Raw genomic sequence first — 16,067 nt, forward strand, 5'->3', positions numbered from 1 at the left:
TCCACCTCAAAAAAAAAAAAAAAAAAAGCATGGAGGTGGAGTTCACAGTTTGCAGGACTGAGTAGATGTGGAAGGTAAAAGACAGTTATGAACCCACCTCCAGGTACAGGTCACTCTATGCTGATAACTGTCAGTAACAGATGGTGAGAGATAGAATACAGTGGGAGAAGGCAGAGGAAAGAAAAACAGCAACAGCAAAGTCGTGTTTAACTTCGTTTTTTGATTTGTGTGAAGGGCCAGTAAATCTGATAACTCTTAGCATATGGATCTGAAAAATTTCATCTTGCTAAATATAAGGAGTACATACATATAAGGTTATTAACAACTGCGTACTTGACTTATATGAAAGTTTACAACCATCTTTTAAACTGTAATGAAAAGACACTTCTATTTAAAAAACCCCCCAGTTAAAGGATATTATATTATACTGGATACCATTAAATTAATTAGATATAATACATATTGCAAAAATACTTTTGCCTATGATATTAGCAGATATCTCATAAAATTTTGCCTATAAAACATTTTTCATTTCTCCCTACAGAATCCAGCTCAGACATATGAATAAAAAATAATATAAACCAAGTACTAACGGGCTGCTGGTAAAGGGCATCTCCTAAGCTACTAACGTTTCTTCAAAGCCACAAAGAACACTTTATCAGCTATTTACTTATATTGCTTTTGTGAAAGTTTATAAGAAATGGAAAATGGAAAATGCAATGTCCTCTAGAACACATTAGGAGTTTGCAGCTGTAATGGAATGTTTTTAAGCAACCATGTGCTTTACAAGGACCCAGACTACGTTTCTAAAAGACTGGGATGGGCCGGGTGTGATGGCTCACGCCTGGAATCCCAGCACTTTGGGAGGCCAAGGCGGGCGGATCACCCAAGCTCAGGAGTTCGGGACCAGCCTGACCAACATGGAGAAACCCTGTCTCTACTAAAAATACAAAATTAGCCAGGCGTGGAGGCGCATGCCTGTAATCCCAGCTACTCGGGAGGCTGAGGCAGGAGAATTGCTTGAACCCGGGAGACAGGTTGCAGTGAGCCAAGATTGCGCCATTGCACTCCAGCCTGGGCAACAAAAGCAAAACTCCGTCTCAAAAAAAAAGATTGGTATGGGTAGAAAAAATACAGCACGGAGACACTGATGAAGTTTCATCCAATGTGGCTGTTACCATATCCATGTATGGGAATGGTTAAAGAAGAAAAGCATACAATTGCAATGAAAATACAGGACAGAAATAGCAGCTAAAGACAGAAGATTATTACTCAAGGAAGTATCAGGATGTGAGTGGATATTTCGATGAATTACGTTTTTTTTACATGCTATAAAGAAACCTTCAGGCTGGGCATGGCGGCGCATGCCTGTAATCCCAGCACTTTGGGAAGCCGAGGTGGGGAGATCACTTGAGGTCAGGAGCTCAAGACCAGCCTGGCCAACATGGTGAAATCCCGTCTACTGAAAATACAAAAATTAGCCGGGCATGGTGGCATGCGCCTGTAATCCCAGTTACTCAGGAAGCTGAGGCGGGGCAATCGCTTGAACCCTGGGGGCAGAGGTTGCAGTGAGCTAAGATCATGATACTGCACTCTAGCCTGGGCAACAGAGTGAGACTGTCTCAAAAAAAAAGAAAAAAAAAGAAACCTTCAGAAAGACACCAATGTTCTCAAAATTAAATCCCCATAAAATATGCTGAATCTTTAAAAGATAATTCAATTCGCATCAGCAATACAGAAGGGAGTAAAGAGATAGCTCCTTTTTGCATGAAGCCAACCAAATATTTGAAGGTCTGCTATGAACAAAGTACCGTGGAAGTTAATAGAATCCATTTAGAAAGAAACGTGTCTGAAAATTCTGCTTCCAGTCCTCCTGAATAAGTCTTCTAATCAGAGAAGTGCAATTTCATAACTGTTCTTACCTTTCTCTCTGGTCTTTAAGGTATATTAAAAAAAAAAGTATATTGGTAAATGGCAAAATAATGTCCAACTGTCTGTAATGAAATGATTAGGGATTATTTTTAGAATTTACTCAAAAAAGAGTACAGTATTTCATGCATTCATTTAATTTCTGACCACAAATACTTTAAATGCTACCTAACCCTTAATATTTATATGTCCAGAATGAAATCTACATACGGTTCTCAAAAAAAGGTACAAGAGATTATTTATTTTAAAAAAATCTAAGGAAAGCATCAATAAAAGAGAAAACTGGTAATGTTACATCTTAATTTTTTAATCTTAGAAATTTAGTACAGTTTATTACCACTTTCAAGAAGATAAACCCCGTCATTCCTAAGTACCAGAAGTTCCTTTTCAAAACAAGAACTAAGACTAGAGATAAGACAGAGCAGTAAGAAAGGAAGCTCTAATTTTGGAGTCATTCCCTTCTCAGTGCAAATACAGTTTTCTGATACTCGCCAGCTGTGAAATCTTAGTCAAATTAGTTCAACTCTATGAGCCTTTGTTTCTTTGCTGTAAGAATAAAATGAGACAATTCATGGGAAACTGCTAAAGTCATCCATAAAGATACATTAAGAACATCCTTGTAAATAGTCTCCAGATGTCAACCGCTAGAAATTTTGTTTTATTTACTCTGCTGAGGACTCTGTGTGATTTTTATTTTTATTTATTTGAGACAGAGTCTCACTCTGTCGCCCAGGCTGGAGTGCAGTGGGGCAATCTTGGCTCACTGCAACCTCCGCCTCCCAGGTTCTAGTGATTCTCCTGCCTCAGCCTCCCAAGTAGCTGGAATTACAGGTGCCCACCATTTTTGCATTTTTAGAAGAGATGGAGTTTTACCATGTTTCCTGGGCTGGTCTTGAACTCCTGGGCTCAAGTGATCGTCCTGTTTTGGCCTCCCAAAGTGTTGGGATTACAGGTGTGAGCCACCTAGCCCAGCTACTGGCTATTTGTGAATCATGAATTTTCTAGTGATAGCAAGATGCACAGCACTAAGAGTTCAATAATCACATTTGTTGTCATCACTGAAACAGCATTGCTCCTTGGGAGGAAGAGCTTATAATAAGCTAGTGAAAAGCACACATGCAGAACCTAATGGGCAACAAGGCAGAATGAATAAATACTTAACAGAAACAGGAAAGAGAAAAAGCTGACCAGGGATCTGCAAAGTCACAGGATGATAAATGGACACTCTCTGGTAACATCAATTCACTTCTAAAGGTGAGGATGGAAGAGAGATGCTAATTTTATGTTAACACAAACAGCTATTATAGAGCAGAATATACAAAATATAAAATTCCAAAAAATATTTAAGCTCAGATAAATCACTTTATAGAAATGTTTAAGTCTATTGTGAGAAGTGACCGTAATACCAGAGTATGAGAATAACAAGACACATTTATATAGTGCTTACGCTTTGCCATGCATATAGTAACAATTCCTCACAACAGTCCTATTAGGTAGTTATTATTAGCACTACCATTTTACAGACAAGCAAATTGAAGCACTAATAGGTAAAGCAACTCATCCAAAGTCAAACAGTTCTCAGAATTAGGACTCAACCTAGGCAGACTGGCTCCAGATTCTGTGCTGCTTGTGGTATGTAGGGCAGATTCCATAAGCAAGATGGAATTTGAGCTGGGGTTGAAGAGTTTGATAAGTTAGGAGAAGGAGGAACAGAAATTGTAATAATACTATTTAGACTTAGAAGAGGCCAATTATAATTTGAAGCAATAGTTTTTTTTTTTTTTTGAAACGGAGTCTCTCTGTTGCCTAGGCTGGAGTGCAGTGGCACGATATTGGCTCACTGCAACCTCCGCCTCCCGGGTTCAAGCAATTCTCCTGCCTCAGCCTCCCGAGTAGCTGGGACTACAGGCACGTGCCACCACACCCGGCTAATTTTTTGTATGTTTAGTAGAGACAGGGTTTCACCGTGTTCGCCAGGATGGTCTTGATCTCCTACCTCATGATCCGCCCACCTCAGCCTCCCAAAGTGCTGGGATTACAGGCGTGAGCCACCACGCCCAGCCGAAGGCAATGGTTAATACAGAATCCACACTGAAACATTTTCAGAGACCCATTTTTTTAGAGCACAATAATTTTAGAGCTTATTTTAAAGCACTGTAACTTATTTGGTATTTAGTAGACACTGTCTCGAATTTGCTTATTTATTGTTTTAGAATTTTTCTCAAGTTATTTCATGCATATATATTATTTCCCATCTGGAATTCAAGTGCTTGAATGCTTGCAGCAGGAGAATTGTGCCCATTACTTCTTTTACAATCCTCACCAAAACATAGCCCAGGCATATGAATGGTGTTTAATTAATGTTTGTTCAATTGAACTACAATACTAAAGTCTCTCACTACCTTTTACCCAAGGAAACAGATGTAGAAAAAAATGGTTATATCTCTAAAGATGATGTTTAAAATGTACTTAACAACAAAAAAACCACAAGTATTATCTGGTAGGAAACAGAAGAGGGAAACTTGAGAACAGAGGATATTTTTGTCAGTGAAAGATTAATACAGGGACGAGTCAGCAAAGTCCAAAAAAGAAGCATGAATTAGTAAAAACGCAAAGAAATGATAGGTGTGAGCCACCATGCACAGACTGTTTTAGTTCTTTTCTAAAGTGGGTATGAGATAAATGGAATTAGGCCAGGGTCAAATTTATTTTAACCTAGCCTTTCCACTTTTGTTTCTTCAACTACAATTTTACTTGAAAGGTTCACCTCACATTCTTGACTAGGTTTCTCGGCTACAGAAAAACATGAAAGAGAATTCTATGCCCATTAAAAAGGCAAAATGAAAATCTATGAACTAGATGGGATAAAACTGGTTCCTGTAAGAATTATGACCACCTTTACCGAAATTTTTAAAATTCATTGTTTTACTAACAGGATGCTCCTGGAATTTTAAAGGTAAAGTCTGAACAACAGTAGAGTAACCTCAAATTCCAAGCACAAGTGAAGACAAACTTTGAGTAACAGCTACAAAAAGGTAGTACTTTAATCCAAAGTTCAGTTCAAAATAAACGCAGAGGATAGCAGAGGGTCTAGAAAGAGAACCGGAATAAGGAGGTACCAGTAGGAAGAGGCTATAAAGGGAGTGACGCTGTGGTGGGGAGGTGTGGAGGAGAGGTGAGAACGACAAAGTCATAACAACAGAAAAACAGGGTTTGCTTGTACTGTTGAAATTTACTTCATGAGAAGTATCAGTTCTGAAGAACATTTTTAATCACAAAAGCATTTTCACCTGAATAATTCCTTTAGTACATGTTCTTTTCCCTACTGAAATGAAAGATGCCCATCTTAGTAATCTTCAAAACAGCCTATTAATTTGGCAATGTCCCGTCAAAAGCTAGAAAAGGGAGGGCAAGATGGTTCTAAAAACATAAAAACCTAATCCAATTTAAAAAAAATTTTAAAGTAAAAACATGTTAGAACGAGACTTCCAAATGTTTCCACTCTGGTGCTTGCCTGAAGTCTGAAGGCCAAGTTCCCATGGATTCCTACAGGCGAAATTAATCTCCTTTATCTTAAAGCACTGTGGATGTGGGTGGAGGGTAGGGGGTGGTAGCCAAGGGAAGGGGTAATAGGATAAAAAGAATTAAGAAATATAATTTGTGGCTGGGTGCGGTGGCTCACGCCTGTAACCCCAGCACTTTGGAAGGCTGAGGTGGGTGGATCACCTGAGGTCAGGAGTTAGAGACCAACCTGGCCAACATGGAAAAACCCCGTCTCTATTAAAAATACAAAAATGTGCCGGGCGTGGTAACATGCCTGCGGTCCCAGCTACTAAAGAGGCTGAGGCAGGAGAATCACTTGAACCTGGGAGGCAGAGGTTCCAGTGAGTGGAGATCATACCACTGCATTCCAGCCTGGGTGACAGAGTGAGACTCCATCTCAGAAAAAAAAAAAAGGATGTAAAAACATAATTTGTATGTGCTTCTAACTCTAACACAATTAAACCAAATTTACAAATTATGACATGCAAAAAAAATCAATAAAGTTAAAATAATAGTCACTGAACACGATGCTGCTCTGTAAAAATTAAAGTTTTGTTCACTAGTGGAATACGGTATACACTGTGACTGCACGGTTATCATAGGCACGTGAGGATCCAACTCTCCCACCACCAATTACTGAGAAATCTTTGTTTCTAAAACATGATGTGATGTTGTCCCAAAGGCAAAATTAATTTAACTCCCCCCCAACCACCAGTTATAAACAGAAATACAACCTTGAGCACTGAAATCTTTTTTTTTTTTTTTTTTTTTTTTGAGACAGAGTCTCGCTCTTGTCACCCAGGCTGGAGTGCAATGGCGCCATTTCGGCTCACTGCAAGCTCCACCTCCCGGGTTCAACCAATTCTCCTGCCTCAGCCTCCCGAGTACCTGGGATTACAGGCGCCCGCCACCATGCCTGGCTAATTTTTGCATTTTTAGTAGGGACACGGTTTCACCATGTTGGCCAGGCTGGTCTTGAATTCCTGACCTCAAGTGATCTGCTCGCCTCGGCCTCCCAAAGTGCTGGGATTACAGGCGTTACAGGCGCGAGCCACCGCGCCCAGAGAGCACTGAAATCTTATATGAGAATGTTGTTTTAAAGTGTCAGTATTGTTCTTGAATAAGCTTATATTATTTTTTATCATTGAAATAAAAATAGGGAATTTTAAAAAATGCTAATTACTTTTTTTCTCTTCCACTTCTCTGTATTTTACATATTTTCTATGATAAACTTGTATTTTTTCTAGCTGAGTTTCATGACACCTTTATCGACATATAATTCATATACCATACAATTCACCCACTTAAAATGCACAATTCAATAGCTTTTAGTATATTCACAAAATTGTACACAATCAATTCTAGAACATCTTATCACCCCGAAAAGATCCCCCTGCCCTACATACCCACTAGCAGTGATTTCCCATTCTCCTGAACCCCCACCACAGCCCCGGGCAATCACTCAAACCACTCATGTACTTTCTGTCTCTATAGATTTACATATTCTGGACATTTCACGTAAATGGAATTATACAGTATGCGGTCTATTGCAATTAGCTTCTTTCACTCAGCATGTTTTCAAGGGGTATCCATGTTGTACTATATACTGATACTTCATTTCTTTTTATTGCCAAATAATCTTCCACTGTACAGATATATCACCTTTTATTTATCTATTCATCAGTTGATGGACATTTGGGCTGTTTCTACTTTTTGACTCCTGTGAATAATGCTGTTATAAACATTTGTGCACATTTTTGTCTGAACACTTGACAAAAGGTCAGGAAGTCAGGAGTTCGAGACCAGCCTGGCCAACATGATGAAACCCTGTCTCTACTGAAAATACAAAAATTAGCCAGGCTTGGTGGCGGGCACCTCTAATCCCAGCTACTCAGGAGGCTGAGGCGAGAATCACTTGAACCCGGGAAGTGGAGGCTGCAGTGAGCCAAGATCGTGCCATTGCACTCCAGCCCGGGCAACAGAGTGAGACTCTGTCTCAAAAATAAATAAACAAATAAATAAGTAAATAAATAAATAAATAAAATACTTGAGGAAGATTTGTTCAGATTTGTTCTTTGACTCACTATGACTTTCCTTCATAATCCATTAAATTATTTTTGTTTTAAATAAAATACTACTAAAAATGATGCTTTTACATAGGAATCCTTATAAAACCATAGCTGCTTATAAGAGAGATTTAGGAAGGACATGCAATAACCAACCAAGTCAAATTGATGCTGTGGTTGTTGTCCTTTTTTGAGTAACATATTCCTTGAAAAATCTGATGAAAGTTGAGAATTCCCTCTGAAAAATACACGTATTGTGCTTTGGGAGGCCAAGGCAGGAGGATCGCTCCTGGAGGAGGCCAGGAGTTCTAGACCAGCCGGGGCAACACAGGGAGGCCCTATCTCTGCAAAAAGTTAAAAAAAAAAAAATTAGCTAGGCATGGTGGTGCATACCTGCAGTCCCAGCTACTGGGGAGGCTGAAGTGGGAGGATTGCTTGAGTCCAGGAGTTTGAGGCTGCACGGAGCTATAATCTTGCCACTGCATGGCAACCTGGGTGATAGTGCGACAAGCTGTCTCTAAAAAAAATTTTTTTTAAAGAAAAAGAAAAAACACGAATTTTTGAATAACCATGTTTTCCTCAAGTTAAAATTTATTGACCTTTTTAAAAAATCTTTGGAGCGGCTGGGAGCGGTGGCTCACGCCTGTAATCCCAGCACTTTGGGAGGCCGAGGCGGGCGGATCACAAGGTAAGGAGATCGAGACCATCCTGGCTAACACGGTGAAATCCCATCTCTAATAAAAATACAAAAAATTAGCCGGGCGCGGTGGCGGGTGCCTGTAGTCCCAGCCACTCGGGAGGCTGAGGCGGGAGAATGGCGTGAACCCAGGAGTAGTGGAGCTTGCAGTGAGCTGAGATCACGCCACTGCACTCCAGCCTGGGCAACAGAGCGAGACTCAGTTTTATTAAAAAACATCTTTGGAGCATTACTACTTCTGTAATCAAGAAGGAAAAAAGAGGCAAAGGTGTGTACTTCTACCCCCCACCACTTCGAGTGACCTGTCAGCTTTCCATGGAAAAAACTAAAAGGTGAGGGAAGGCAGAATAATCTATAGAGACATTCTGGGCACATTTTTTCACTTACACTGAAGAGCTGGAGGAAAATGGAAACTCTCCAGCAAAGGCTATACAAAGTACGTGGTTTTACACAAAGCGTTACACAAGTACATGGAAGCTTTAGTTACAAAACAGATATTCTTAGAATATGTTTCCTCAGCCCAGATAAGTGTTCCTGGAGCAGAAATTTTGCTCATAAGGTTTTTGCACTCGCAGCTGTTCTCTTTGAGGCTTCAGGGAAGGCAAGCCATGGACACATAGGTTAAAGCTCTGTTGGCATTCACCGGGCAATCCCTAGGTTTTCCCCAGCTATGCAGTGGAGACAGGAAGGATAAAAAGCCCGCAGGCATCAGAATGCACGAAACTATAACCAACCAAGAGGCCACCTGATATAATAAAAACTAACTTCTTGAATTAAATACTATTTTACTTTAGGTTATTTTGAAATACAGCTTTCTCTGGCTAGTGAAAAGATGAGCTTTGGTGAATATATGATCTAACAGATTAATTTTAAAACAAGAGTTCAAATGTAATGGTAACAAGACAATCTTCTTCCAAGTCACAAAACCTATATTACATGATTAAAATAGGGAAGAGCAAGGGTATTACCTCTAATTTTGGCTCTTTACAGTGCTTATCCAATGCTACAGGTATAACTCTAACTGGCATGCCGAAGAACTCCACCACAAAAATTTTAAAATACTTGTAGCAAAAAGAATCTAGAGATTGCTGTGTAAATCATTTAAAATAAAGCCTGATGGCTGAATTTGAATTAAGATGCCAAAAATGGGTATCAATAATGACTTTTCCAGGAAACTACATTTCACAATATCATAACCAGTATAATCTGCACAAACGTCCACCCCTCTTTTCACCTGAGCTGACGCTGAGGGAGGAAATCCCGTTGGTTACATGAATCCTTGTAAGATCCAATTTAAGTAAACTTTTTCATGCTTCACAAGTGGAAAAAAATCTAAAATGTTAGTTGTTGCTTCATGAGGTAAAAACAAATAACTCAGGCCTGGTGCAGTGACTCACACCTGTAATCCCAGCACTTTGAGAGGCTGAAGCAGGCACTCTGCTCGAGCTCAGGAGTTCAAGACCACCCTAGGCAACACGGCGAAACCCTGCTTCTATTTTTCTAAAAAATTAATAATTAAAAAAACCACATCCCACACCCATAAATAAATAACTCCACTATTTATTATTCAATAAATAAAACATACATTTGGCTGGGAGTGGTGGCTCACGTCTATAATCCCAGTATTTTGGGAAGTCAAGGCAGGAGGATCACTTGAGCCCAGGAGTTCAGGACTAGCCTGGGCAAAACAGTGAGATCTCATCTCTATTTAAATAACAAACCACACACATTTTCACAAAAATCCTTATTGAAAAATCTTAGGCAATGTTTTTCAGTTCATCTAAAAATTATGTTTAAGACTTAGTTGTATACTGGGAATAAAAGCTGCAGAAGAGAAAAATAATGAACAAGGACAATGCATACAAAAAATCAAAATATAAGCAGTATACTATCAAATACTCAAGGACAGCAGCATTTAATCTTATAAAGTTCCCAAATTTTTAATATCTTACTTCAAAATCTATAATATAAAAAAGTACTTTATTTAATTCATGTATGTATGTATTTTTGAGACAGGGTCTTACTCTGTCACCCAGGCTGGAGTGCAGAGCACAGTGGTGCAGTCATGCTTCACTGCAGCCTTGACCTCCTGTGCTTAGGTGATCCTCCCACCTCAGCCTCCAGAGTAGCTGGGACTACAGGCGTGAGTCCCAGGCATGGCTGTGACTGGCCAAAAACCATTTTTAAAGGTTACTTTACCTTCATTCAAATTAGAAAACCACAGTCACCTAATTCACTGAGTTTTCAAAATGCAGCTAAGATAGAAAAAATATGTGATTATTTAATCAGGTAGTGGCTCTCCAGAAAAAAACAGGGCAACTATTCTCATAAGAAAATTCAATACATATGCCAATTGCAAAATAATGTTAATTTCTATAATTGCCTAGATACTGTTAATTTAAATATCAAATGCCCAAATGTCAATGAAGGGTGACTAACCAGACAGTGTGGCACATGCCTATAGCCCCAGCTCAGGAGGCTACAGCAGGAGGATCACTTTAGCCCAGGAGTTCAAGGCTAATCTGGGCAACATAGTGAGACCTCATCTCTAAAATAAGTAAATAAATATGACAAAATTTACCATTTACTGTTTCAGAATTTTTCTTAATCTAAAAGGAAAAATCATCTTGATTTGTCAGTATTTTCATAGGCACACACTGTCTTTCCTTTCCACGTGGCTAATGATGATGAAAAACAGGAAGTCCTAAGAGACGGAAGGGTGGAGGGTATAATGGCAAAAAGTTTCCATCTCCAAAATGTTAAAGAGCAGGATCTCAAAACTAAGATAAAAACCATTTGGCCTGGCACAGTGGCTCACGCCTTTAATCCCAGCACTTTGGGAGGCTGAGGTGGGCGGATCACTTGAGGTCAGGAGTTTGAAACCAGCCTGGCCAACATAGTGAAACCCTGTCTCTACTAAAAATACAAAAAATTAGCTGGGTGTGGTGGCACATGCCTGTAATCTCAGCTACTTGGGAGGCTGAGGCAGGAGAATCACTTGAACCCAGGAGGTGGAGGTTGCAGTGAGCTGAGATCTCGCACCACTGCACTCCACCCTGGGCGACAGAGCAAGACTGTCTCAAAAAGGATAAAAACAATTTAAGAAATCTCAAGCTATTATAAGACTTCAGAATTCTGCTAATGATGTGTTCTTTAACGAATATTACAAACAATTATTTCAAATGCTTAAAAAACAAAATTATTCCCTGAGAGGATATATAATTTCCCTCATGAGAATGATTCCTACATAAAGGAAAGCCTGTATTCATGTGAATCTTGAAGGCCCTAAACTGGAAAGAAGGTTACATAACAGTATCAAGACATACATATATTAAGTTAGAATTTCTCATTAAGCATATAATGCTTTTAAAGCCCAGTTAAACCTTATTAGGGCTTTTTAAAAACTGAAGATTACTGCACTATCAATTACTCTTCCTAAAATAACTACAATAAATTTGCTAAGACTCACTTGTAGAAACCAAGCAATGTATTTTCTCTTATCCAACTAAAAGGGTGCCAATAAACAGCTATCTAGTTTTAAATACAAACGAAAAACATTATTATTTTCTTATAGAACATCCACGCATCTCTCACAGAACAAGTAACATCCAGTAACTATACCCCTTCCCCAATTCTGTCTTTGATCCTCTAACACTCCCCATAGTCCCTACATTGTGCCAGGTCTATCATGACTATATTTGACAGAGGGAGTTTGTTCACTGATCAGGTAATTTAAAATTTCTTCATACTATAAAGGTTGAGAAGAGGGCATGTTTCCTGTATTAAATTACACTGAATATTAATGAGGCCTTCAGGCTAATTTAGCTATTAATGTAGATACAACACACAGCAGCTAAAGTAGTATTTAGGGAAGTTTATTAGAGCACAGAGGTCAAGACAGGAACAATGATGGGTCTGACTGATCCCCATGGAGCTTAACTGGCTTTAGAGTTACCTTTGTTACAGCAGCTCTGAACCACTGACGGTTCTATGTAAATCACCACCCTTGTTGCGAAAACAACTTGAAGCACGTATGGAGACAGTATGTCAGTTGCTTTATATAAAAACTGCCATCTTTCCTTTTAAATTTCCCTAAACCACCATACACAAGTTAATCTTTTACTTTACTCAGGCTCCCAGCATTCTACAGCCATAAAACCTACTCTCTTCCTTTCTAAATTTTGCTCAAAGATTTGATCTTTCCCTTGGTAAGAAACACCATGATATAAAGAAGCACATTTATAAAACTCTTAGCTTTACCTGAAACTGACTCAGAAAATAACTCTGCAACAACAGGTACTCTACCTGTTCACAATAAAGTTCAATCTTCTTGAAGGTCCTCAAGTTCTCCCTACAATTTAGTCGACAGAAACTCATACCGTGCCTTGACACACTGTTGACGTGCAGATGTAAGTAACTAGTAACAATGACACGCCAGGAAGTGACTGAACACTATTCATCTTATGAGCCTCATTAAACAAGCATGGGGCTCAACGTTAACACAGTCAACACTAAGAGAAAGAGGCTGGGCATGGTGGCTACGCCTGTAATCTCAACACTTTGAGAGGTTGAGGTGGGAGGATCATTTGAGCCCAGGAGTTCAGGGCTCCGGGACTGCCACTGCACTCCAGCCTGGGCAATAGAATGAGAATCTGTCTCAAAACAAACAAAACAAAACAAAAACACTAAGAGGAAGAGACTTAGAACTCTCTTCCTGCATAGAAACTTCTCAAATTAAATACCGCAGTACTTCAGGAAGAGGAGTTTTTAATTTACCCCACAGAATCAGACTCTCAGTGTAGGAAGACAGCTTAAAAATCATGTGACCATCCTATCATTTGTGCTGCTCAGTAAGGTAACATTTAGCTACATGTGACTGTTGAGCACTTGAAATGTGGCTTCTCCATATTGAGATGTGCTGTAAGTATAAAATACCAGATTTTATAGATTTAGTATGAAATAATGTAAAATATCTCATTTTAAAAATTGATTTCATGTTAAAATAACATATATAAGATTAAATAAAATATACTACTAAAATTTTACCTGTTTATTTTTACTTTCTTAATACCACTACTAGAAAATTTTAAATTACTTATATGGCTTGCATTGTATTTCTATTGAAGACTGCTGCTACAGACCTACAGCCTTAATTCTAACAGCAAGCAAGGACTATCACTTGGCATTTCCCAATTACAGTTGTCATTTAAAAGCCAAAAGAGGCTGGGTGTGGTGGCTCATGCCTGTAATACCAGCACTTTGAGAGGTGGAGGTCGGAGGATCACCTGAGGTCAAGACCACCCTGGCCAACATGGCGAAACCCCGTCTCTACTAAAAATACAAAAATTAGCTGGACATAGTAGCAGGAGCCTGTAATCCCAGCTACTCGGGAGGCTGAAGCAGGAGAAACTGCTTGAACCCGAAAAGCGGAGGTTGCAGTGAACCGAGATGGCACCGGCCTAGGCGACAGAATAGACTCCATCTCAAAAAAAAAAAAAAAAAATTACTTCAAAAAGGCAAAAACAGCATAGGATAGAAAACCACACTTCTTAAGAAAAAAGATGGGAAATACTGCACACTAATCAAGTTTTTCTAATAAAGTATGTCTAAATCCTGATCATAAAGTTCATCTTTAAGGTGAAATCAACATGCTCAGCACCTGGGACCTCAGAAAAAAAATAAGATGTACAAAAATCTCTTTTTATTATTCAAGTACCTTCAATTACAAACAAGTGAACCATCAACACTGTAAAAAGGGAATATTATAATGTAATTCTCTTTCCCAAAACCAAGAGAAAATAATAACACTCAAAAGCAAAATAAAAAATGACATCAGTTTTTCTAGGACTCAGTAGGCTAACTTTGGTCCACAAACATTATGAAATAAGACAGTGCATTTTAAAATAAGTGTTTTGTTTTTAACCACAATGTGTTTATTTTTCTTTTTCTCTTTTTCTTTCTTTCTTTTTTTTTAAGGAGACAGAGTCTATGTTGCCCAGTCTGGCTTCGAACTCCCGGCAGCAAGTGATCCTCCCACCTCGGCCTCCCAAAGTGCTGGGATTACAGGCATGAACTACCATACCCAGCCACCACAATGTTTTTTTAAAAAGTCAGAAATTCAACGACACGTTTCTATGAGTGAACCATGGAGACATAATTCTGTTTTATCTGATTTCAAAATATTTAGGACTCCAGGTCCTGGAGGGGGAAAAAAAGTGTATTTCTGAATCTATGAAAATGTTTTTTAAGGGGAGAGGGGGAGGCAGCTCAGTAATGGAGAGAGGTTCAGAGGATGCAAAGTCACCTCTAGAAAATTGTCAGTGAGAAAACTGTACGAAAAAAGAATTTAAGCAAATTAAGACCAATGAGTGAGTCCCCACAGTTTGCACAACAGTTGATGAGATATTTTCTATGATGTCCTAACAAATTTATAATCCACAAAAGGTCATATTTAGTTGTCAATTCGTTATCCGCTTGAGCTTCATCAGATGAGTATAATCTTCAGACTATTTGCTAGGTGATACATTCCTTAGGAACCTTTTCCTTGTGCATTTAAATGCCAAACTCGATTACGCTCTCAGTAGAGTAAGCAGAAAGGATTGTACGTATTTTAAGACACGGAGTTGATTGGCTGCCGTTTCTTGCCTTGGTAGTAAGGATAATGGGTAAAAGCTCTAAGTTTGATCCTGAAACACGGAAAACACTCTCAAAGAACCGTGTCTTCTAACATTGCCCAATAGGTAAAAAAAAAAAAAAAAAAGACTGCCAAAATTTCCATTACAGCATCCTATTTTTAGTCTTCAAAATTGGGTCTTTTAAATCGCATTCCACAGTACGATGTGTTTGACTAAGTTTACATAAGGAATAAAATAAGCATCCTAAAGTCTTAATCTTTTTAAGCTTAGAAAGGAACTGTAAGCTTTTAAATCTTCATTTTTAATCTTAACTTTAAGTCTTTTAAACACACAAACTGAAAAAATTAAGGAAAATATTGGCCCAGAGAGAGGAACGGAAGGGAGACACCACGCGGTTCTTGACAACCAAAGTGGTAGTGATGGAGGGGACCAGGTGTGGGGGGGAAATGAAACCATCCACGAGGGTGGGGAGAGCGGGCTGTGGGCCACACGACAGAAAGGAACGGAGACCGTGGAAGCCGCAGGCTCCTCCAGGAGCCGGGTGAGGAACGACTTCTGGCGCTAGTCCCCTAGGGAGGGAGAAATTGGCGCGACGCGCAGCAACACGAGACCCACAGTAGCTGAGAAAGGAGAGGAAAACAGGCGACCTGAGAGGCGGAGGAGGTAAGGGGACCGGGCTACACCTCACCGGGAGGGCAGAGGCTGCGCGGCTGGCGGAGGACAGCGCAGGGGGAGGAGCGAGAGGCTTCCGAAAGGCTTTCCATCCCGGCCGCGAGCCGGCGGGTCCCCTGCATCCCGCTCCTCCTCTCCTCACCTGGGAATCGGAGGCGCAAGGAGGGCTACCGCTGGGCGCCGGGTCTGTTTCCAGCCCCACTCGGCGACATGGCGGCCGACGTGCTGTCACGGAGCTTGCTCGGGTCTCCCCTGGCTCCGGTGGAGGAGACACCTCTCGCCTTTCCGCCCCGCCTCCCTCTGCGCGCCCCTCGCGGCTGGCCGGCTGGAGGCTGGCGGCCCGCGACCGCGGAGCATAGAGCACTGGCGGCTAGAGAGGAAGCGCAGAGCGCGGACAACCATAGAGTACGAGTCCGGACACCAGCCGGATGGTCGGTCGCTCTCCTCAACGGTCCACTCACAATCCTCGGGCGGCTGAGCCGAGGCGGAAGCGGAAGTGAGGGAGAAAAGCAGGAAGGCTCCGCT

General features: G+C 40.2%; 1 protein-coding gene across 8 annotated transcripts in view; it reads right to left on the reverse strand.

Moving 5' to 3' along the window:
* The window catches only part of CNST (consortin, connexin sorting protein), a 115,417-nt gene extending 99,571 nt beyond the window's left edge, over positions 1–15,846 (reverse strand). For 2 of the 8 annotated variants that reach the window (XR_010149592.1, XM_054674934.2), the window contains exon 1: positions 15,685–15,818. Coding sequence is in view for 2 of the 8 variants with exons in the window: in XM_054674914.2 (XP_054530889.1) it covers positions 12,541–12,612 (72 nt within the window). In the remaining 6 variants the exon portion in view is untranslated. Of the gene's footprint in view, positions 1–12,540; positions 12,715–15,558 lie in introns of those variants that run through there. The other 6 variants (XM_054674937.2, XM_054674914.2, XM_063790015.1 and 3 more) reach the window with 6 other exon arrangements.
* Between the last annotated feature and the right edge of the window lie 221 nt (positions 15,847–16,067).

This window comes from Pan troglodytes, chromosome 1 (genome assembly GCF_028858775.2).
Source record: "Pan troglodytes isolate AG18354 chromosome 1, NHGRI_mPanTro3-v2.0_pri, whole genome shotgun sequence".
Classification (NCBI taxonomy): domain Eukaryota; kingdom Metazoa; phylum Chordata; class Mammalia; order Primates; family Hominidae; genus Pan; species Pan troglodytes.